This window comes from Manacus vitellinus, unplaced genomic scaffold (assembly GCF_001715985.3).
Source record: "Manacus vitellinus isolate BGI_N305 unplaced genomic scaffold, ASM171598v3 scaffold_9_pilon, whole genome shotgun sequence".
In the NCBI taxonomy this organism is placed as follows: Eukaryota; Metazoa; Chordata; class Aves; order Passeriformes; family Pipridae; genus Manacus; species Manacus vitellinus.
The window spans coordinates 8,523,099-8,548,158 of NW_021940917.1; the positions used below are offsets into that span (position 1 = coordinate 8,523,099).

Below are 25,060 nucleotides of genomic sequence, written 5' to 3' on the forward strand. Positions count from 1 at the left end.
AGTCCTACAGAGGAAACATTGGGGCTTAAAGCTGTAGACAATGTTCAGGGTATTTAGAAGTTCTAATTGAAAGTGAAAATAAAAGGAAGGTAACTCTTTGCTCTCATCCAACATCAAGAAGAGTCCTCCTTTAATCCATAGACTAAAAGGAATTTAATTCAGTTTGATTCAAAGGACAACTTTCCCAGCCTAACAGTTGTAAATACTTCAAGCAGAGCCACAAAGCCCCTTAGAAAAAAAGCCACATGTGCTTTCTGGGTCAGAACCTTACCCCCAAACCAGCCCACTGAACTCAGAGTGTCTGTGTGGGAAGTCAGAGCAGACTTGTCACCCGGCACTAGAAATAAAGGAAAGTATTGAAATTAGTTTGAAAAATCCTCTCTGGTGCAATAATATTTTTAAAGATAGGTCTCTGACTGCCAGAGAGATTTCAAGATGTAAATAACCAGTGCCAGAAAGAGAAAATCAGGAAGGAGAACACAGGCTCTGATACTGATACCAAAGAAAGCATACCTACCTTATTCTGAAGTGCACTATCTGTCACTATCAGCACCTGAGAAGCAACTGTTTTGTCTTTTATAAAGAAAATAAGTGGCCCACAAACAAAATCTCTTCAGGAAGGGCTCTGCTGTGGGCAGAACTTCAAATAGCAAATCTTGCAGCAGCAAATGGGGGTTGACACTCCAGTTACAGTGCCAGGGGTACCTGGTGTTGGTGTATTCCAATATTACTCACTCTAAAAGCATTTAACTCCCCACCCAAGTTCCAGCCTTAATTTTCATCTTACATGTTTAGTTATTTTCAACTATGTACAATTAGGTCAAGAAAAGTTTGGCCAGAGTTTATAGAAAAGCTAATAAGCTTTTCCAATATTAAGCAGTTAGGTTACTGAATTACTGTGATACAGGTTGCTGAAAGCCACGTTGCTCAAATAGGTAAGAAAAAATGTGCAGTAACAAGTAAAGGATACTTCCAGAGAGCAGACCTGTAAAAGATATGTTGGAGGAAAATTTAACCCTTGTTAAATCCCCAGGAATGACATTTTCTGCCATAACAGAAAATAACCAGCCATGTATTTGAATTTAATAACATGCGTAGCCAAATTTATTTCTGTGGATCTGCTTGTATCATCTGATTTCATTAGAGACTTCTTCACAAAGCCCAAGATAACTGGAAAGAGCAGAAGACTCCCACACATGAGCCATCCTGTAAAGAAAACACCATTTTTGGAGAACAGTGCCAGGCTGAGAGCAAGATAGTGATGAAATGGGTTCAAGGTGAAAGAATGGTAATTTAGGTTAGTTAAACAGAAAAAATTCTTTACTGTGAGGGTGGTGAGACACTGGCACAGGTTGCCCAGAGAAGCTGTGGATGCTCCATCCCCAGCAGCATTCGAAGCCAGGTTGGGTGGGGCTTTTGGGCAACCTGGTCTAGTGCGGGGTGTTCCTGCCCATGGCAGGGGGGTTGGAGCTAGATGATCTTTAAGGTTCTTTCCAATGCAAATCATTCTACAAAATGCAGTTAAATGCTTTAAATTAACTGGTCCAGCTCAACCTGCAGTGGTGAAGGTCGTACTTTCTGTGTAAATAACCCCCTTTTCTTCCAGGACCTCTATTTTGCAGAAATATCTTCTTGACCCTCCACTGCCAATGGGCTTGGAAACCAACCATGTGTGGTCCCTACAAAGCATGGGAAGCAGGGATGGTGCTGGTCAGAAAAGGAAAGGAAGCAAAAACTTCTCTTGCATGCTGTTCTTGAAGGAGGCTGAGAACACTGTCAGGATTGGAGCAGAGTAAATAATAATGTTTTGCTTCACTGGTGAAAATAAATAATCAAAAGCAGAGCAGGGGATTCAAACAGGCTGATCCCAAACTGAGACTTTCTGAATTGACCAGTTGTTAAAAAGAAAACTAAACCAAACAAAAAAACCCCCTACAACAGTATCTCATATGGAATAAAATTGTTGCTATGACATTACCAGAACATTCCCTTCAACTTTTCTATACAAAATTATTAGTGGAATTCAATGTGATTTCATTCTCTCAGAGCTCATTTTTTTGCAGAAACTTTGCTGTTCAGAGTCAAAGGGAAATTTCCCTTGGCTCCACCCAGCACAGCACTCCTACATGAAGCCTGTAGGGCTGACATTACAATTTCAAGTTTTGTGTCTAATAATGAAGAGCTAACTGTGGGCAAGAGACCCACAGCTGTACATTGTAAGTACTGGATGATGCTCTTGTGTCTGCTGACTGTGGACAGCTCTCTGATTTTCCCTTCCCTCCTGTCCACTGCTTCTTTCACTTCAGCTGCACACATATTTGCACAGCACTCATTTGAGTGCTAATGCACCACATGAATATCTCTGAAGTGGGGAGCATTCTGACCCAGCTTGAGGCTACCAGGAAGGAGAACTCTGGTCTGACATCCATTGACATGTATATGAAGACTAGCACACTGTTTGACAGATGCAAAAGTTTCTCAAGAAACTTTTTTCTAGATAAACTTTTCTCCAGAAAAAAAAACAAACAATGGATGGGAGCAATTGCTGCCAGAGGACTCATCCTCCCCTGGGTACAAATTACTCTCCCAGTGCCATGTGTGCATCTTGAAAGCCTTAGACAATACTAATGTTTGCAGGAAAAGGAACTTCAATCCAAATGTAATGTCTGACCCCAAAATAAATCTTCCCTTTCTTACCAAATCTGGTAGTAAAGACTTATGCAAGAATATAAGATGTTTCTGCCAGAAAGATCTTAGTGTAAAAATGTCTTGTAAATCCCCTAGCCCTCTAGAGAGGACTCAGATGTGAGAAGCAATCAGAAAGTAGAAAACAGCGTTAAAGCCAGAAACTGCAGATCTCATCACTGCTCAAAGCCATTGGTCTGTGCATCCCTCACTCAAGTCACCTGAGCTCCCTCCCTCAACACACCTGCTGTGTATTTTTTCAGGTGGAGACACCATTTGTGTTAAGGTAGCGATGTGAGCATTTATTACTGTTTATAGAGGCTATCTCCATCAGGCTGTAAAGTAGTTTTGGTGGCTTCTGCCTTTCTCAGTATGAATAATTTAACACTGAATATAACACAGTCACCAAGTCAGAGATGTTAGCTCCATTCAATTATTTTTGTCCTTAAAAGGAAATGCTTTTTTGAATAAAATCTGTGTGTTTTGGTAGAGGTAAACTAGCACTCTCTGTCCATATACACATGGTGCTTTTTAAGTGTTGATATTACTACAAGATAATTCAGGGCCCATGTGTATGAAGAGGATAGATTAGAAAATTGGCACTGGCACTGGCAGGGAACAGGATTCTGTCTCTGCTGAAGCAAAGTGTCATCAGTGCTCCCCAGCAGGTGGTAAGATGGGTGATTTTTTTAGTAGTTCAACTCTGGCTCTTGCAGTGGGGGTCAGACAAAGACAGACAAGTGTCTCATTGGGCAAGGCATGGCAGACAGCTCCCAGCTCACCTAAGTTGAAGGCAAGTCAGTCAAGGAGCAAACAGACCTACTGGTGCAAGAGAGTCCAGTGAAAACGAAAAAGAGGAATATTTGCAGCTTTTTCCCAGTCTGAGAAGATAGGGAAGCACCAGGCAGCACAATAAATAGCAGATGGACAAAATCTTACAGCACTCATGCTGAACGTGGGGTCTAGGCTCAAGCCTACCTGGAGGGTCCATCAGGAAGTCATCATACCAGTTACAAATCAGTGTCTTTATTTCCTGACAGCAACCAACACATCATCTAGTCTACAATAATTCAACAAGTAAAATAAACCTGGGGAACACATAGAAGAGCTTACTTTTGATCATTTTTTGTTTTGTGCTGCAGCCCACTGCAAACCTTCCAAGTCAGAACTGCCATAGCCCAAGCACAGGTCTGCTGTCCCCGTAATTCAGAGCAGAGGGAAGCGAAGGCCACAAAGATCAGGAGCTGTGTCAACCCAAAACTTCAGGGCTAGGCAAAGTACAGGTTTTGCACAAGGGTGACAGACAGCCCTCTGATTTACAGATGGACCTAGGTCCAGGCTTCCCCAGAAAATGAGTGGGCCAGCACCTGTGGTTTGGTGTGGATCCATTAGTGTAATTTGTGCAGGGCTGTGCTGTACAGAGCATTATGTCCACATCATACCCACTGTTAACCAGACTTGTGGACAAAGATGAAATGTCTCTGTAACATTAAGTTCAAACATATAACATCTAAACTCAACCTCAACAAATTCTCAGACTTGAAAGGTCAGCTAAAGCCGGAATAAAAATGAGCAAGTTCAGGCCTCCAGATGTGAACTTCCTTCTCATTTGCTGTTTAGGTTTAAAAATAACCTCTCTGTGGAAAATTGTTGCTGTAGCAGCCCTTGTGAATTCTGTCTTGAAGGCTTCAGTCAATCTCAGAAATTACATTGGCTTTACTATGGACTCAGGACTGAGCTGAGCATGACCACAGACCTCATAGTCATGAATGGTTTTATACTTGCATAAATTCTGAATGTGGGTGTGCGTGTGTGTTCATGTATGAGCTGACAACATCCCTCACTCCTGACACAAAAATACAGTCTTGAGTTTATAAAAAAAATTTGCTATTAATTCTAAGCAGTGTATTATTTTGTTAGTATTTGCCTCCGGGTTTTTCAAATTTATCAAATCTCAAGCTTACTGAGACAGGATTCACTTTTTTGTTGTTGTTGGCAATAAATCACAAGTATCCTACAATATGGCAAGAATAGGGCAAGGGTGAAAAAATTCTGATGTCTGGCCTCAGACCCTACATCTTACAAAAATCTGGTAAACGTTCAGCTCTGCTGTACTGCCTGCTCGGAAAGCAACAGCTGGAGTCCTGGCTCCAGTGCAATCAAAGGGAGTCTTGTTTCTGATTTCTTGGGACCAGGATACACAATGAAACTGTGTGTGTAAATCTTTGTAGGCCCGGATCCTAAAAAAATTTACATGGAAGGATGCACTACTTTACATAAGCCATAAATTTAAATCAATATACTAATATTACATATACTGGCTTTCCATGAAGTTAAGTTTAAAAGAAAAGTCTATTCTGTTGCCAGAAGCTCATGAATATCCTGTAAAGTTTCCCAATGTAAAAAAGTATTTTTAATTCCATTAATACAGTCAGTGTAGTCAATCCCTTTCCCCTATTAAAGAGATATGAGAGTTCAGTCTGCATATCAAATATTTATGTAAGACATATTAAGAAAAAAGAACTTCCAACTCAGTCATGAGGGAGAACCTACAGTAGGTATGCAGAAAACATTACTTGGCATTTGTTTACATCTTAAAATGCTGCCTATGAAGACTTTAGCCCATGTGACCCCTTGACCCACCTTTAAGATTTTGCAGTGACATCTGTCACGCCTAGCTTTGATATTAGCAAGCTCAAACTCCAAAGCTTCTGAAAATACAAATTGTCTAAAGAAAAGTTGTAAGGACATTTAAATTAATTCTGATTACCAGCAAGGCTATGTGGTTCAATACAAGTAGTTCTTCTTTAACAGTTTCTCTTTTCCATTGAATCAAAACTGTCATTTGTACAGTACTATGAATTAATGTATCAGTAAGACAGAGGGCAATGCAGTCTGAACTGCAAGGTATATAGATCTTTAATTAATCAAGATTAACATCTAGCAAAATAGATGAGGAATGAGGAGGTGATATATTAGACATAGTAGAGCTGCTGGTAGAAGTGAACTGGAGGGATTATAGGGCAAATAAAAACATAAGAACTGTTCCCAGAAACTGTTTAATCAAAAGCTATTACTATAATGGAAGTGACCACATTTTGGAAATAATATGTAGTTCCAACAGACTATAATTCATGTTTTCGGACACATTGATAAATCCAAAATGGTCTTGGCTTGGAAGCTGACCTAGTGTAAAGTTAGGCCTCTCTTAAGAATCAAACATAGTTTAATGGCAACTTGATAACTTAAGAGCAAAGTGATAGAATCTTGCACAATAGCATGTGTACCTTGTGCAACTGACCTGGTACACTTGATTTTACTGAAGTATCAAATAACCTAAGTATTTGTGGAACATCCCTCATTATTTCCAGGCAGTAGGTGAAGAATCAAATGGAAGTGGTCTTTAACAACTAAAGTGCAAAAAATGCTGTAAGCTGTATTTTAGCATGTAATGTGTATTTTAAGACAACGGCATCCCATTGAGGCAGAGAAGTGCTATCACTGTCATCTGAAAAATAAGGAACTAAGACAGGAGAAAATAAAGTGGCTTCCTACAATGTGGTAGCTGAACCATTTCCTCAGATAAAAACATTTTCTGATGCCAGTGTGTCTCTTCAGTGTTACCATGCATGCACAGAGGACAAGTCATGAACAGAAGAGCTACCAGGTGGGCAACTCCGTTTCTCACCTGCAAGGACCCCTGTTAAAAACCTGTACACCCACAGTGTGCTTCAGTGCCCAGGGTGGGAACAATTACAGACCCCAAACCTCCTGTCTATACAATTACTGCTGATGTATCCCTTCAGCAAACATTTTGTCTAGCAATGACCCAGCAACCATCATGAGGAAAGCTTCTGCTGCTCCGTAAATGTGTATCATTGGCACTGAGAGCTGTTAGGTACAGAGGCAGTTCTCATTATTTAATAGACCAGGCTGTTTTGCAGTGTGTGCTAACCCAAAGCCAAAGAAAAATTACCTGCCATTGTTTTATGACTGTCTTTGTGCTGATGCACTAGAAGAGGATGGGGGGAAATACCATGGCATTACATAGCAGAAACATGACTGTTCCCATTAGAGAGGCATCTTTTACTGCTTCCTTGTATAAGCAGTGTTCTGATGATGTTTCTGGAGGATAGAAAGAAAAAACCAAAACCACACGAACACAAGTGTTTTGTCTTCTGTCCTCTTTTTCTTTGCTTTTCCAAATTTCTGCAACATTTTGGGAACTCAGTCTCAACTAATGTACAGTTTTCCAGTAACAATCACCCAAGTCACTGATTTTTAGCAGAAGCACCCTGAGCAAAGGCACACAGGGGAATCAATATGCCTTAAACCACATTAGCCAGAGATGTACTTACATAGCAGCATACATAAAGTATTATCCCATTTTCCTAGGATAAGATCTATCTTTTAATTTAAGCCAAAATAAAATAAAAAATTACAAACCAGGAGCTATTGGGACTGACCCATTAGAAAGGAGAAGACAAAGGGAAACTATTTGGTAACTCTTTAGTCTCCCAGCATTGTTTCTCAGATCCTCTACAGCTGAAGGCACCTAGACAGAAGGAAAAAGGAGGAACAGTGAAATGCTAGCTTCCAGTGCTTCTTCTCCAAATGTTCACTTAGAGAATGAATACGCTTCCTAGTATAACTCTAAGAAGAGTTGGGTGCTCAGCAGCAACTCTTGTAGAAACTCAAAAAAAGACCTACCTCAGATTCAGGAAACAAGGATTCCTAGTCCCATTAAACTAAGGTTGCACTGAACAAGCCTCTGCTTACGTCCCCATCTGTTAGTTTCCATTATGTATATACAAAACCCTAGGCCAGGCACTGTTTTTCAGCTGCATTTGCATTATGCAGGAAACATCTCTGCTCATTAAATCTGTTGGGTTTTAAAGTCTGAGCTTTGGGATAGCATCAACAATTTCATATGACCATACTCGCTTTTCAAAAAAAAAACAAAAAACAAGCAAAACAACCCCAAACATCTATCTGAAGTCAACTATTCAGCTCTTTCTGCTAAACACAGGGGAACATTCAGCCTTGATACAAACACGTAAACATGTCGTTGACTTCAGTGGCCATTCAGCTTAGCTGTGTCAGAGCTGAATTAGGCCTTAGGTCTCAAACTGTCTTGTCTGCTCTTGCCATCTGTCTTTCTTTGCTAACCTAATTCCTTATTAAATAGGGTGTCCGTAGTGAGTGTGAACCTCTTCTGCTGATCCTTTCTCTGCAACAAACATTGCTAGAGGCTAAAATTCCTGAAAGTTATGACTACACTGACTGCCTCTGCCTCTGCATACTATGAGAGGTTCTTTTAAGGTGGTCTGAAATTCAGGCTGAGAATGTTTGTATTCCTGAGCATTCAATCCCTTTACAGTCATATCTTAGATGTTCAAAATGTCCATTCTCCTTAGAGGTTTTTGAACTGGTAGTGCTAAATATGGTAGTTCAGATACCATGTAGATGGTGATGGTGTTATGCAGAAGGAAAAACCAACCAAACAAAACACAAAAAAAATAGACAAATGTCTCCATGTTAACAAACCAAGGGCTAACAGATTCAGAAAATATATTAAAGGGACAAGACAGAAATGTGTTCAATGACATTCCTAATCTAGTGATTGTGATGCTGGAGGAAGTACAAGGGATACAGACTGGTACAGGGATTCTCCCTGTATGAAGTCTCTTCCTGCTTCTGTTAAAGACAATTTTTCCAGTCCAGTGGGGCATTTCTTCTGTTCTTAGAAACTGTCTTTTACTGAACTAGAAGACTCACTGCTGTTCTGAGAAGACAGAAATGTGGAAAATCCGAGCAACCTACCCACACTATTAAAATAAATTAAGCATGACAGTTGCTTTTATCTGTTACTTGGTGCACATTGTGAAGAGAATACTTGAATAGTCTGAATAAAGGAAGAAGCAGCTACAAACTAAACTTAAACTCAGACTGAACTATTCACAAATTGAGAGTTGCTGAGGATCAAGAAATTTGATTATCATTTAAAGAGAATGAAAAAAGCGGGGGGGAACCTACACCTCTTCTCTATTCATTATATCTCAACAATTTCATGTTCCAGGCAAGACTTGACATGAAAGCACAGTAGTTCTTTCTAAAAGAGGCTTTCTAATACATTTCTAGTTTCTAGAAATCTCACAAGAAACTTAGCTTGCTAAATTTCAACAGGAATGGTTTAGAGCAGTCTGACATTTGGGTGCTTACCCTGAAACCTTCTGAAATTTCCTGCTCTTTGTTTTCAGAGCTGGAATCTCTCTACAGGACAGGCTGCCTCTTTAAAATGTTATTTTAAAATCTTATAAAAGCAAGTAATAACTGTAGCACAGAAGCAATAAGTATTTGAGATACAGGTAATATGAAAGTTAATTGAAAACTTGATGTAATTTTATGCTTTCTTCATGCTCTGTTCCACTAGTATTATGGGCTTATTGTCAAGATGAGAGCTGCAAAAAATGTTTATTGCTACCCTGGTACAGGCTCTGCACTGCTTATTTTCTCAAGAGGGCAGCTAATTCTCTCAGGAAGACACTTTACTGAATCAACACTATTCTATGTTCATGCTAAGGAATGCTAAGGAGGAACGGAGGGAGCCAAATAAATAGCACAGCTAAAGGGAGATGCTACATCGTAAAAGGAGGTCAGTTTTGGTTATTACAGCTTTAGCATACTCCCAGCTAGGCTCAGGATTCAAGCTCCACAAAAACTCCACAGTCACATATACTGTCCATGCATCAGCTTCCACTTTGGTGCAGCCTGCACAGATGGACTGTCTCATCAGATAGGGAAACCTCTCACATCATGAGAGTGCCTTGTATGTGACTTCTGCCCCAGCAGGTAATGAGAGTGCTGTAAATTAAAGTAATTGGGCTCCAAAAAGTTGAATCCAAGCACAGATATCAAAAGCAAAGCATTAGCCTTAGCTGTTCTTTGATGCATTGTAGAATGCAAGTGCTTAAAGACTTTCATTGCCTCAGTAACGTTTTTAATTTGAAATTTAGACAATGCGTGTCACAGGACAGATAAACAGCTGAGAGAGAACACATAAAGCAGAGCTGATAATTTCCACAAGCCTGCAGAAGTCAACCAGCATTTTCTTATTGACTTTGGATTGTGCTGTAGCTGTTTGTTCTACCCTTGAAGAGCCATGTTTAGCATACCACAGACACAAGAGTCAGAGTTTTTGCATTGCATCAGCAGGGCATGTTTTAAGGAGCACATGTTGTGACTTTGAAGAGCTGAGAGAGGAATGCATGGCTGGCCTGTGCTCTTTTAGGAAGTGCAGAGAGAAAGCACCTCTTTAATTTCCCATCATGTTTACTAATGTGGAGGTTTGGAGGGACTCCCAGGCAGAATGTAGGCTTTACGTTTCTGGATGCTGTCTTTACATGAGTTCTCAAAGCATGGGACAGTCTTTATCCTGTTAGCCCATCTCTGTGCAACACGACTCAAAAAGTACTCATGAAATGTTGCTTGTTTAAATACTTCTCATAATGCCCTAAGTATTGTCTGGAAGGTGATGGATAGGACATCATTTGACATTGCACATTAACTTGTGATCTGTCCTTAAATATTAAATCTTTTATGTGAACTACATAGCCTAACATCATGAAACCAAAATCATAATTTATTTTCTTTTTTATTTGGCTTTTCCTTTCAAAGCACTTGATCTCTTCCTCTATTAGGAAGCCAAGCAATCCTTTATTGAACTCTCTAAAGCACATGGCTTTAATAAGAAACATCACTGGAGTTTTGACCAGCGAGTCATGCCTCTTTTGAACATTGTGGCTAGAAAATGAAACATTTCACTACCTATTTTAAAGGGGGAGGTGATATGTGAAAAGCTGAGGAGGATATATCATATCTGGGTATTATGTTTGCCTGACAGTTTGCTTTTTTGGGAAAACAAATAGTACTTTGAAAGCAAACATTATAATTTTTCCTAATTATATATAATTTTCTAAGATTATCCACAAAGGCCAGAGGCTGATGCATCTTCTCTAATTGAGCAGTAACTTACTCTATAAGTACTTCCTTTGAAATGACTGAAAATTATTACCATGCAGCACAGCTAAGTTTAGGTGAAGACAGGTGTCTTCATCCTTAAATGTCTGGATCTTATCTGTGGTGTCCTTTTGTCAAAAGTCAGATTATATTAACCTTACATCAAGCAGTGATTTTAATTTGTCTACACACTTACTAACCCTGTTCAGTGATCTGGATCTCTTCTTGCAGATAGTAGATCTACCCTCAACTTCAGGTGAACTCAGGATGTACCCTGAAAGGGTACGCTCCCCTGGATTATGTAGCTTTCCAGCATTGTCATGGCTCATGCCATAAAAACACCAGTTTCCCTGCATCTTTCAACTCTCATGTGCCATGTCTAGCAAGATTTGACTCTGCCATTGCAGAATTTACAGGATTTGCACTAGCATGTGTCTAGTACAACTGCAGGATTGAGATGGATTCTTTCATACCTGGCACACTACTCTTTACCACAACAGAAGATAGGGACAAGGCATTAATTAATACCATTTTCTACTAAGCAAAACTGACAGTTCTGACTTTGCAATAAAGTATTAATACAGATTTTTCTGGCAGAAAAATTGAATATTTCTTCAAAGCAACTGACAGCACAAATGTATGCAAAATGTAATGCAAAAGTATGCAAAACTGGGGATCAAACCTTAGACCAGATCACAGTCAGTCTGGGTTATGTCTGCCTCATTGCTGTCTGGCCCTTAATCATGACAATCTAATTGGGCACACAAGCCCACTCTCAGTGTACTCAGGAATCTTGCTGTTGCCTTGTCAAGGACTGAATTACTTCTTCAGGGTCTTATGCTATAAAACCCCTTTTATTTGTTTAACTCCTGGATCACCTGTGAAAATCTTGTAATATAGCTTCTTTTAGCAGCACAGGAAGTGGCTGTTCAGAATAAGCTATACCTGTTTATTCCTAAATCCACAGGTAGGAATACAGTTCTGTCATTTGTAGTGCACCTTCAGTGAGCCTGATATTTTTGTCAGATCTCCAGACGCAAACCAGATCCAAAATGTCACCTCTTAAGAAGGTGACTGTGAGGTATGAGAGGAAAATTGATAGCAGTAGTTCCTCTCATATGCACTCTGTTACCTGCAGCTAAATATCAGCAGAGTATGATTGTCCCACCCCCTTTGCAGTAACGCCATCTGACACATATAAGGCTTCACCATCTTGAGTCAGACTGGTTTCTCACTGCAGGAAAAAGCAGATAAACATAACTGGAAAATCATCTAAAGACACAGCTGAAAAATGGAGATTGATTTCCTCCTAGTTCCATGAGGTGCATTGCAAAGGCACAGCCATTTACTTCAGTAGTGGTATCCACTAGTAGGAAATGTCCTGTCTGCTGCTAAATGTCAGAGGAAATGACAAATTAAGAGGAAAGTAGGTTTAACTGCACACATGCCACTTTTGACTTTTGGAGATGCTTCCACAGCATCTTCTGTGTACATAGGTAGCATTCCCAACTGTTGGTACATGCAATTGCATGTCTAATTCAGGTAACAGAAGGGGTCATAAAGATATGCCTTGTCTGCATCAGTGTGGACAAGATCAATATGATGAAGAGAGGAGATAAACTGTCTGACTTAACAATTAAGGCAATTGGACATAGCTGTTGCAGTCCTTTCTGTTGACTCTGCTGAGAGGGTTAGAAGCTCATCTTCCTGGTATTTACACACATGCATTTCTTGGGCTCAAGAAATCCTTTATGCAGGTGCAGTGAGATGAACACCACAAGCTGTTTGTCTCCTTCACTGCATTACAGACATGGACTTTCAGTGCTGTTTCTGTAAGTGATGGCTTTTCTTTCTTCTCATAGAGAATGGTTATCAGTAGCAGATAATCCTTCTGCTACCTTCTGCTTTCTTTCTTGTAGTTAGGCTTAAGACGTCATGATTAAAAGAGAATTTGGATTAATCACTTGTGCTTCCCTACTCATATCATTCAAGGAGTTGTCTGCTATTTTTAAACCCTTGTGCAAGACAATGAATTCGTCATTTGGCTGTACTGCTGTGACATGCAGGAACAAACTCTAGACAAAGTTAGGAGGCTATCTTTTAATGATATAAGAACACCCTTCTTATCTAGTAATTCCAATAAGAGAATGTACTCCAAGGCAAATTATTACAAATGAAAGAAACAAAATTCACAGGTTTTCCCCTGAGGGAGGCATGAACCTCACAATTCATGTCAGAGTTTTAGCTTATTTCCTGCAGACATTTTTTCTATCAAAAACTAGTGGTTCTCTCTTTCTTCCATCACAAGCTGTTCACTGTCAAAAAGATTGCTGGGACTGGAAGCTATTTTCTAAGTAACATTGCAATCTCATTCTCTTAGAATAGCTTTAACTTTAGAGCTGGCCTATACTTAAGGTTTCATTCCAAAATATATGTAGATTATGGTTCTGAGGGCATTTTGATTGCTTCATAGCAGAAATCGTGAACTTCATTGCACGCTTGCAGCTATTTTATGGTACTACAATTAACTATTAAAAGGATTTTGACCGCAGAGTTAAATCTGAGAGTAAATACACACACAGTCAGAATCAACATTAGTTAATCACTGCTGGTCACCAGAAATTACGTTGGTAGGTAGAAATTCGTTGTTAAAACAAATAAAGAACGAAGTTTGAGACTGGTATGGCATGACATTCTAGTAAATGAAGATATAACTGGCCTCTCAAGCTGCTATCTCTTCCCACACAACTGAAACATTCAAAAGCCATGTCAAGAATATTACTAGACTGGTCTAATTCAAATCACTCCTGAAGGCCTGACAGAGTTGAAGAGAGATAATCCATCTCAGTGTTGGAGATCTGCAACCACCAATGGAAGTTTAATTGGGGCATAAGTAGGTGTGACTTTCCTCCTACTAGCCCTATTAGGGAGATTTTTGTCTTATTTCTATTTTGTCTTATATGTATTTAAGCACAAAATACATCACAGTGTGAAAGATGAAAAAAACCAATCATTTTGAAAAGAAAAGCCAACTAGCAAAAGAGATTTGTACCATTAGTTCTTTAACCTGTGCATCCACACCTGTGAATAACATGATTATCAGATGCAGAAAAACACATTATATGAGCTAGTGTACTTAAGACAATTGCTATCAGAGAGATACTCACATCACAAGAGAAGGGGCACCTACAGCACTCTCTGCAACAGACTGAAAATTCTATGGCAACTGAGACTAAAATATTTTCTTAACTCTTAGAGGCGAGCCTTCAAAACATTTTTTAAAGGGTAAGAAAGTTTCCTTGCTATCATTTAAAAATCCAGCAAGGATACAATGCCTAAGCGTAGTATTAATTAAAGAAAAGTAAGTGCAAAACCCAGATATGAGCGGTTTTCTTCACCTCTTAAGTTATGCCTTTTTCTTCCTGCTGATATGTGACCTCTCCCAATCTGAACACCATGAAACCACCAATCCATTTAGTGGTTCAATAAATAAACGTTAGCACTCTTGCTGAAAGGTCTTTTTTTCGTAGACTGTATCTCTTTTTTTTCTCTCCCTCTCCTTCTTTGAGGATTTTATTTGTCTAAATGACAAGAATAATTGGTGACAAACTCTACTTTGTAGTGTAATATGGCATCTGTCTGCTGGCTCAGTTGGGCACTGCCAAGATATCAACAGGAGGACGTAGTTTGCCTTTCATTTTTAATGACAAGTCTTATGTAGGTGAAAGAAAGCAGACTGAGAAACAGCAAGGATTCCTGTAATTCAAGGCAAGTGAAAATAGTTGCTCTAATAATTGCTGCCTTGGCCTATTCAAGACCAAGTGGGCCAGTTTAGTGATGATCCAGGATTTATGTGGTTGGAGCTGACCTGTTTCCTTCCCGTCTGAACAGGGCAGGAGTCACTCTGGTGAGCAGCAGACTAGCCAGTAGACCCGGGATGCAAGCACGCTGCAACAGGGAGAGAGGGCCAAACTGGTAGCAGTAATGTGTCCTTTTGGCAGTGAAAAGGACTAGAATTGCTCCCACAAGAAACCTGTCTCAGTGAAAGAGAATAATAAGTCTTAAACTGTTCCATCTGCATGAAAGCAAACAGGCCAGATAAAAATTACTATCTTGTGAGAAATGAAGAAGGATTGATTTAATTTTCCTGGTGAATACCCTTAAGTGCTTTATCTGCCTTTTCCTCTAAGGAAACAAATCTTTGTACTACAGTTACTCCCTGATTCAATTCCTCTTATGCTACGACTTGGCCCTTTAATGCACCAGTTTCTTTGGCAAGAGGGTGTAGGCTGCCAGGTTTCAGATGGATACAGTGTTAATGGCTGTGTGGAAAAGCCTTGGAGTTGTTTCCCACCAGCTTAACAACACAGCAATGGAGTCTGTATGCTGAAAACACAGAGCACTCTGTTGCTAAAACAAATATCAAAACTAAGACCCTATGTCTGTAGTTTCTGGCTAAGTTTTGCATTTATGGAGGATTTTCTAAGAGGGTTTTGGGTACTGCAGAAAGTTGACATACTTCAGTAGCTGAATTGCACTTTAAAGTTTACTTTCTCTGTGTAGCTTCTATGAAAGTAGAGCAGAAACCCAAAGGATTTGGCAGAGATTGATGGAACAAGGACCCTTGAGATGAGTGTACTGCCCCCACTGCTAACCAAACCAGAGGTGCTTCCCCATGGTTACAGTGCTGATCATGAAGATCTGTGATTCAGGAACAAATTGCTGAAGTCTCCCTTGTTTGATAAGAGCAACGAGTGGGTGTGCACAGCAGTTTTCCAGATACCTCATCAGTACCTCTATTTTTCAGCCATATTCTACACACTGACTGCCAAATACATCACCAGTAACTGGACAGCTGACTCTTACTCAAATTTCATCCTTCCTATCTTGATAACACCTGTTCCTCTCTCACCTGGCTGATGCTGGTGAGAGCCCAGATTCCTTCTAATTGTCTGCAGCTTGATTTCTCTCCCAAGTCTGTGTGAATACATCTCTTAAGGAAAGAGGCTATTAGCTCAGCTTCATTCCTGTTGTATTATTTGGTCCTCTTTATTGCAAAACTCCTGTCATCCATCAAACCCTATTCACAGTTGAAATCAACAGCAAATAAAAGGAAACAAACAAGTCAGCACAGTGATACACAGAAGTGAAGCTAGCATGCACAGAGATGGATGAAAAGCCAGTGGGCCCCAATAGTGCTGATGGAGCTGCCCTGCAGCTGTTCCGGTTGAGTTACTTCATCACTGCTGTACAGACAATTAGATGTAAAACTTTAGCTGTGCTAATGGCAGCAGGAACTGGTATTATTTGGGCCTTTAAAACATGTCCATGGATATAAACATGCTCAAATATTTATTTTTTTTAATCTAAGGGTGATTATAAAATTGCCATGTCCTTCATGTAAATCAAGTCCAAGGTCCACGCTGTAGGAGATACAGCCTTTCAACAAATGCATTATGGAGATGAAGTCTATTCAGGCTTATGGTATTTATTTATTTTGTGAGATTTGTGGTTAATATATCATTTTCTTTTGTGTGTTAGTTTCTAGGCCTCAGACTTCCATGACCTTTTTTTTCTATTTAAGTCCACTTATTACCACTGTAATGATTTCTTCTTAATCTTTCATGTGTTGCCACATCAATGGGGAGTATCGCTTACAAGTGGACAACTTAAGACAATGCCAATGCCTTCCAAGGGTTATGCAGAATGCTAGTTGTGGCACAAGTGTGAAATTAGGCAAGCCACACCTCCATTTAGCATCCTAGTCACCAGACTGCTGTTTCTTGATGGGCATAGGCTGCACATATATCAGCACTTCATCAGAGAACAGTAGTATGGTTTTTAGTGAACTGATCCCTCTCTCCTCAACCACACTTGCAGTTGGTTCAGATGTGGAGTGATTCCCACTACATGATGAGACTGCTGACTTGCACATGAGTGCTTTGGGAGGAAACCAAACCATAAACTCTGCTGCAAGGTCACATTCAATACTTTTCAAATCTAGTGTAAACACAAATATTTTAATCAAGTATTACTCCTTCTGACTCTGTGGGAACATTCACTCTAAAGAATCAGACTAAACCTAGTGGGCATTAAGTCCTGGAAATATTTATAATATAGATTTAGAGACTTCAGTGACAACTGGTCACATCCTCTGATCCACTCCTACAGCTACCAGGTAATGAGGTGTCCGTTCAAGGACTACATGCTGAAGGCTTCACAATTCCAAATACACTGCAGAAAAAGATGCAGTGTAGCCTGGGTATGAAGAGAAGTTCTAGTGAAATGGCAAAAAAATGGCACACAGGTCTATTTTATATCTATATTTGGATAGCAGGAGAGCATATAGGTATAAGTAGACAGTTGGAGGCCCACTATGTTAAAATGTCCTATAGATATATAACAAGGGGGATCCTTTTGGCCTGAGATTAGCATGAATAAAGCTATCAAAGAGAGCTGGAAAGAAAAAAACACCAGAAAAAAGAAATCAGGACAAGCAGCAATGCTCTGTGGGAACCCCAGCAGAGATGAACATAAAGAAGGGATCAGTTCTCTGTTAAAGTTATAGGATTAGAGTTCTGATTTTGTGGACTTCTCCAGGGTATGGAGACCACAAGGAAAAAAGTCCTAATTTCATTACTACTCACACTGATTTTAATGCAGTTCTCAAACCTTGGTGAGGGCTACCTATTGGCTCTGTGGACTACATGGACACTATAGCTTGACATGTGGGAAGAGGAGGGATCAGCTCCAAAGAACCTGTGCAAGAAAAAGTTAAAAGCATGTAAAGGATTTTGGCATATAAGTTTCACTGGCACTTTTTAATATTCTTCTTCCACAGTAAAAGATGTCTATCTGAGGCTGCCACCAGCCAAAATTGTTAGAGAGCAAGATACAGGTCTGTAGTGTCTCTGATATCCATAGGTAGACTACAGCTCAAGCTAGCACTGTTAGCATGTGCCACTTTCTGCTGGAGCAACAAATAAGCAAAGGGCATCCCTGATTTACAGATCCTTTTGCATAAGTAATCATAACACAACTGTGGCACATACATAAACAGTAGTGGGTTGAAGAGACACACTCAAGATTATAGAGTGAAGTAGCAGCAGAGGGCATGAATAACTATCCTTGTATTGACCAAGGGCTGGAGAGCCATTTCAGGCTGTATTATTATGAGACCTATTTCAAATTTAGTAGGTGTGCACAATGTCGTGGTAGCACAGGGAAAATTATTCAATGTATTCTCAGTGTGAATGTGTACATTCAACAGAGCTACTGGAGATGATACACAAGTCCTTATACATCCTGTTTCTCTATAGAGGAGGTCATGTAACCCTTATAATTTAATTTTGCAGTTTAGAAAGTATTCACTGATTTAATCTGACTCTAATCCACCATTATGTATTGCAATTATTGCCATTGCTGTGGAAATCCCAAAAGCAATCAAGCAGCTGTCTGTAGCTAGCTATGCTTAAGCAAGATTGTCCCTGAAGGTGAAACCAGTAATATGTTCTTATCTTATTCAAGGCTTAAACTTGATGTAGAAATAAAAGTACAGAGGTTCTTCCAGACAGGACTGACAGGCTGCCCTGCAAGCTGTGCTTGTGACCTGATATCACCTGATAAGCAGTGTCATCCACTGCCTGGATGACAAACAGCATTCATTAATGAGATGCAATTAGTTAGGGTCCTAGGTGCTCTTAGTTACTCTGCCCTTTGGATACACAGAAGTGATGAAAGGTCCTCTGGCTACTCCCCAAGATAGGACAAGCTCATCCAGGGGATGGTGTGAGCACCTTCAGCACAGCAACACTGGTGAGGACAGAGCAACCGGTGTCTGGAGCTCTCTGGGGATGACAAGGCTGGACCTGGCAGAAAGGGCCATCCCACCCCCCACCAGGGACCAGGGTGGCACTGAGTACCACCCTAGGGACAGGGATGGCCACTGGGCAGTTTGAAATGGAACATGTCACACTGTCAACACACTGAGCACCCATTGCGTTTTCTCCCAGAGGTGGCTGCCTCTCTGCAGAGCTGTCTCCAGGTGGCAAAGATATTTCTCAGTCATCATTTCTGTACCCTTTCCGCTTTCTTTAACAACACTAACAAGATACCAGGCTGGTGACAGATCATGGCGGGTAGAAATGGATCCAAAGCAAAGCAACCTCTCAGCCATGCATATTCTCCCATGGGCAATAAATGTCTTTGGTTTTGTAGGTGCAGGAGGATTGGCTATGCATCTGGGGGACCCACTGGCATCATGCTCCTGTGAAAGTTCTGAAGCCAAAGAGGGTGCAGGGGTAAGTCTCCTCTCACTGCGTCCTTCTGGGAGGCAAAGGGATCTGCACTGTGCTCAAATGTAATGCTCGGCGGCAGCCTCTGCTCAGGAGAGTGTGCCATATCTTCAGCTGCAAGGAGGTTGTCATGGTGGGAGCAGTTTGCACAGTAGACCCCATTAGTGTAAACTGAACTCACTTGGCTACCACAGGACCTCTTTCTAATTATTTGGAAGTCCAGTGCAATGGTTCAGATTAGGAGGATTTTGAGTAAAGGTGAATCTCTTGCAAGGTTTTGTTAAATAATCCTGGCAGTTTACAGAAGATGGAGTCAAACCAATGATCTGTCCTCCCTCACTGTCAGTCAATCCCCCACTCCGTCTTCCCTTGCATGTTCTCCTCAGGCCCCTCTGCAATTACTGCTACCCCACCTCCTTTCATCTGCTGGACAGCTCTGTTCAAGCGGCTGGTCTGCATGAGGAGGGCAAGTATTTGAGAAGCGTAGCCCTCACCTGGTAACCTGGTGTGGTTGGGTGGCACGTGGAAAAACACTGTTTTGCTGGCAAAGCCATGATGGAAATACTCCTGTTTCTGTGTCATTCCCACTGTGATCACGTGCAGCCATGTGTTTTTAACAGCAGCAAAAGAATTTGTCAGCAAGATACTGAGAATGGAAAGGCAGAGAATAGGCAAGTGAATTCCTGCAGGGCCAAGACATTCATCTTCAGGGTGGCTGATATTGCTGAACATTAAGCAGCTTTTGTCTGAAGACAAAAACGACCATGCTGAAAACTAGAGGCCTCTCCAAAAACTTTTTATCATAGATTGGACATTTTAAAATAAAGATGCAAACTTGAATATAAGTAGCCCATATTACTGCCTAAATTTATTTTAATCTTTCACACTTTAAATTAAATTAAAATAGCAAACAAGGCTGTTAAACAGGTTCAATCAGACTGATGAAGCATATTTCATACATCTGCTATAAAAGTAGAGTTGTTTTTTGTTGTTTTGTTTTGTTTTTAATTACAGTTAGCTAATTTTAGCCCAATAACTAACCCTTTGTTTAGAGAAACATTTAAAGATAAAAATGCAGCAAGTGTATTTCTTCTTCTGGTCTATGAGCAAAAACTGGTGTGAGAACCTCACACCAGCTAGCTTTAAGATCTTAAAGGCCATGGTGAATAATCAGCTAAAACCAGCATCTGCAAAATTCTTTTTATTTATGACGAAAATGTAAACAAACCCATATTTTGATTTTTCTTATACTATTAACTTTTTTTCTTTTAGTTGTTAAGAAAAAAATTAATTTTCTCAAAATCCAGGTTTTATTTAAGTGCTGATAAAATCCCAAAGGGGCTGAAATAAGATGAGATTTAAAAAATACCAAAACAAAACAGATCTGCTAATAACAAATATGAATCTGACTACATGTGGTTAACAGTTTAGAATGGACAACATAGCACAAAATTTCACACTCTTGGCTATCAAAAAGAATGACCAAATTGAAAGTTAAATCTATATAAAGCAGCAAATTAATATGGCCCTGGGGATACCAGTCAATAAGAATCTACCTTTCCTTAGGGAAACAATTTACAATACAAGCAATAAAAGTAAGCTTCAAATTGATAATGCAAAGAAGTCAAAATGGAACATTCATGTTATGGTTAAATCAGATATTTAAATCATTCTGATTGCAGCTGGAGCATGAACTTGCACAGGCATTCCCAGATGTTTTGCCCTGGTTTCTATCAGTGCCTGCTCAATGTAGTATCACTTCGTGGCAGTTCTGTATCGCAAGAAGGACCTCCAAGGCTGCTGGGAAATCTCTGAGAGTTTAATCAGCCTGTAACTTTCTCTGGCTTAAGTTAAGGTCATACTTAAGGAAGAGGGGGAAAAAATGACTGTGGAATGCAATTTGTTTTAATAACACAGTATTTCCAATGCATGGGAGTGTAACATCACGCAGAACAAAATCTGACTTAGCATTGTTTCCTCCTTGGTTTTAAAATAGAGGTCTCCTTTTTTTAATAAAGACCCCCTGCTGAGGGAGGAAGTTTAATGACAGAATTTTGTAAGAGGGAGGCTGACTCAGTGCTGCCACTAATGCAGTGTGAGCAGAATCAGCAAAGTGCTAGCACAGGAAGGTCAATAAAGTCCATGAGAGTATCCTTACCTGCATGGATAGCAGATGACAAAGAGCTGAAATTTTCTTTAATAACATGATAACAATTTGTGAAAGGGATGATCCTGATGTTTGAGGCAAAGGCTATATGGAGCAGCTGGATTTAAACTCTTCTAAGCTTGCATTTGTCAAGAGAGACAAATCCAAAATTATTTTCCTTTCTATTGCTAAAATGTCAAACAGGCAATGCTATTTTCATATAAGAAAACTATCAATTTTAGATCAACTCTGAAAATACGCAGACTTAGTTGCAATATTCTTTAGATAAAGTCAAGAGAAAGTAGATTTTCAGTTCACAGAAACAGGAAAGAGAATTCCTCAATCTCTGTTATTTTCAATATCCTACTTACTCCAAGGGGAGATCTAGGCCATCGTAAAGTTCCTCTCAACTTTAACAAACAAAGAAACAACAAGGTACACTTAGGTCCTGGCTATGCTCTTGATTGCCCGGTTCAAGTCAATGGTAATTTGTGTAGCTTTTAATAAAGCATAGAAAATTCTTACATCTAATAGGTAATGACATTCATGACCAGTGAAGACAGGATATGGATCAGTAAACAAATGTTACACTTGCAACATTCCCCCTCACAAGAAGGGAAGAACGTGGTCATACAAAAGAGCCACTCCATGTAACATGTTCAGAACTGGCCGAACTGGACCTATTGCTGGACAAGACAAAGTTTATGAGAGATCTTGGAGAGGTTTTTTATGTTTCTTGCTTTTTTTCTAAACAGTAAAATGCTGCTTCTTCATTGTTGCATTTAAAACACATCCTGTTATGCCCGCAGGTCTTTTTAGAGTGCAGGTTCAGAACACCATGTACTTTATTACTGAGCCATTCTTGCAGCTTTTGCTCAAAAAAAAAAGTGTATGTGTGTAGGAGTAGCATAAACTGCAGCTGGTTGTCTTTATTTTTCCACCATCAATGCTGCTGACTGGTAACAAGGAAGAAGATGTACATATACACCATTTGGCTTTTCTGCAATACTGCTGTACAAGAGGTTGAGAAATTATCTTGGTGAACAACTTCTAATTTCAACAAAACCTTTAGGACCACAAAAAGATCAGCAGTAGGCTGAAAGAATTTGTCTTGCAGTGAAAAGAATGCTAGTATTTTGCTGTTGTGTTTTATCAGAGATATAGACCTTTGTTTTTTCATTGGTGTTATGAAATATTATACCACCAAAGAACCTCGTTGAGTTCAGAAATTTCTGGAAAGATTCATTTACTTCACTGTGCATCTGCTCAAAAACAAACAAACAAACAAACAAAAAATAAATCAAGCAGATCCAGGATACACCCCTTCCCCTCATCCTCCTTCTCATCCTGCTACCATAAATATGTTATGGATGAAAACCTTACAGATAACTCAAAATGACAGAGGCTTTGATATTTTGAGCATTCTGGATCAGTTTACAATGGAAATGCTCTTTCTGCACAGTATATGTATCTGAAGATTGTGAGGCCAGACACTAAAAGTTCCTGGTCATCTTTTGAAGTGTAAGCCTGCATGGCTTTATATCCCCTTCTTCCTGACCCTTCAGGCAGTTTCAGACATATCTTGCCATTATGCCAGCCATGAAGGGGTGCTGCTGAAACTCAGACATAGTATGCAGTAAAACACCAAGGCAAGGTACAAGGCAACTTCAAAGAGCAAAGTAGTTTATTTTCTGCAGCTGATGCTTTCCCCAGTTGTCTCCTGCCAGCTCTCATCAGTGCTTTCCCAGGATGCACTCTCAATCCCTGGTCCTGGCTGAAGTTCACCTTGTGCTGAAGTCAGCAGAGCTGGGCTGGGTGACAGAGAGGAGGATTCATCTGAGCCACTGTACTGCATGTCACAGCACACAGCTAAGAGTTCATTTCCAATTATTTCCTCTAATTCCTCTCAAGTGCATCTTTGTATCGTGATGGAGGCAAGCAACATTGGTCAGGGAAACTAGAGAGTCGTCAGTCATTCAAAGTGATAGGAGACATTACGTTTGATCTCTGGCATTGTAATTTTATTTCTGTGAATCTGTATGGAAACTGTCAAAGCAAAGTAACAAGACTGTCAAGCTTTGGCACCTGTGTAAGACATGCCCCCCTACCTCCATACTCAAAGAAAATAAGATTGCCTTCTCCAACAGCATGTTAGTTAGACATTAAAAAGCACAGCAGTTTTGCAGTGCAGAGCTGGATTTCCATATAGAATACTGTGTATATTTAATCAGCAGACCTATTATCAGCTTCTCGTATTGTCTTATCACAGTTTTATTTTGCCTGATTGCACTTCTGATGATCAGAAAATGTAGTGAAGCTAAGATCTCAGCTTACTGCAGGGACAGCCAGTCCTTCATGCTGGCCATGGGTTTGGTCATTGTGCCTGTTCCGTTTCTAATTCAAGAAAGAGGCACATCTTTAGGAAAATGTGGTACTGTTATTTGAGAAGAAAAATACACACTATCTGTCATGAGACAAAGAATTTCTTCTTTGAAATTATTATCCTCTTCTTTGAAATATTATCCACTTGTCTCAGACTTTCTGAGAACCTTCAGGTAGTCTTGGTATTCTCAATCATTTCTAGTGTTGCTATCCACCCTGTAGCAGATGACACTTTCCAGCTGTGGAATTTAACACCATTGCAATAGTGCCAGAAGGAAGAAGCATCCAGCCCTGAGTATAAGGAAAGCTTGGTAGAATGTGTTGAGAAGGCAGCTTAACTGCTGAAGATTTGTACTTCAATGAGCAAAGGTACTGGAAGGTATCAAGAATTTGCAGGACCATTCATTAAGGCTGTAGCTGCATAAAGATGAAAATGTTAGGAGTATGGCAAGAGGGTCCTGCTGTTCTATGTAGTAGGGATTTCAGTCACTGTGGGCTGATAGTGTTCCCCATCAGGGAAGTAAAAGCAAAGGCAGAAAGATTTCTCCATTATTGTCAGAGCATATCTGCAGCAAAGCTCCAGGAAAAGATGGCATGATAAATGTGCCTTTCTGCATTTAGTTAATTCTTGGAACTGGAGCAAGGAACGTATTGCTTTTGCCTAGTAATTGAATGCACAGAATTTAAGAAGACTGACTTGTTTCTGAGGCTGCTAGTGGGGAGCTGAAAACATTTTGAACATTTCAATATGAGCAGGTAAAGTTTAAATGGTATATTTTTAATAGTTACAGAAGTAGCCTTGTGTAGTATTAGTTGTCAGGTTTTCATTCTCTGTTGTCTTTCCTGGTATAAAAGTTTTGTATTACATCCTTTTCTGCTCATCATACTTTCTTGCCCCAGACTCTGCCAGTTCCTCAGTTCTTTCAAATTCCATCTGCCTCTCCACATATTCATTATGAGGGTCTTTTTTGCTAGGACTGCAACCTGTTTTAACCCAGGCTTCTTTCCCAGTTTCTACTTTCTACATAAATCCATGCAGGTGTTTCAAAAACATAGCTTTCACTCTTTCTCTACAACTAGATCTCTTCATAAGATCTACAAAGGCCTCTTGAAAGCCTCAGATTCCCTTCTTATTTTGTCTCTGCTGCAAGTCCCAGGTTCCCACCCGGCTCAGTTTCTGCTAATTGTTCTCATTTGCTGCCACTTTTACTTCAGTCTACTCTCCTGTGTCTCCCAGAGTTATCTCCTTATCTGACTCTTTATCTTGGGGTGACTCTGGCCCCAGTTTTTCCTGGAGGGGCAAATGTCTCTGCACCTTAACACTCATTATTGCTTGCATTTTGATAACATCATGGGCCAGATCAGAAATCACTATGTTAAATGAGATAAACTTACTAAAGGAAGTTTATCTAAAGGAAAGCCTGTTTCTAGTTGAGGTCTCAGCAAACACTTCAGAACCATCTAAGAGCTATGGCATTAAAAAAATTCCAGTTCTTTCTTCCATCACAATTTTGAAGATTAATGGCAACAAAGT

At 39.9% G+C, this 25,060-nt stretch overlaps 1 protein-coding gene across 5 annotated transcripts in view; it reads left to right on the forward strand.

Moving 5' to 3' along the window:
- Positions 1-25,060, forward strand: part of PALM2-AKAP2 (PALM2-AKAP2 fusion) — a 264,850-nt gene that overhangs the window by 137,990 nt on the left and 101,800 nt on the right. For all 5 annotated transcript variants that reach the window (XM_029965383.1, XM_029965378.1, XM_029965379.1 and 2 more), the window contains one exon: positions 18,922-19,004. In XM_029965383.1, coding sequence (XP_029821243.1) covers positions 18,922-19,004 — 83 coding nt within the window. The remainder of the gene's footprint in view (positions 1-18,921; positions 19,005-25,060) is intronic.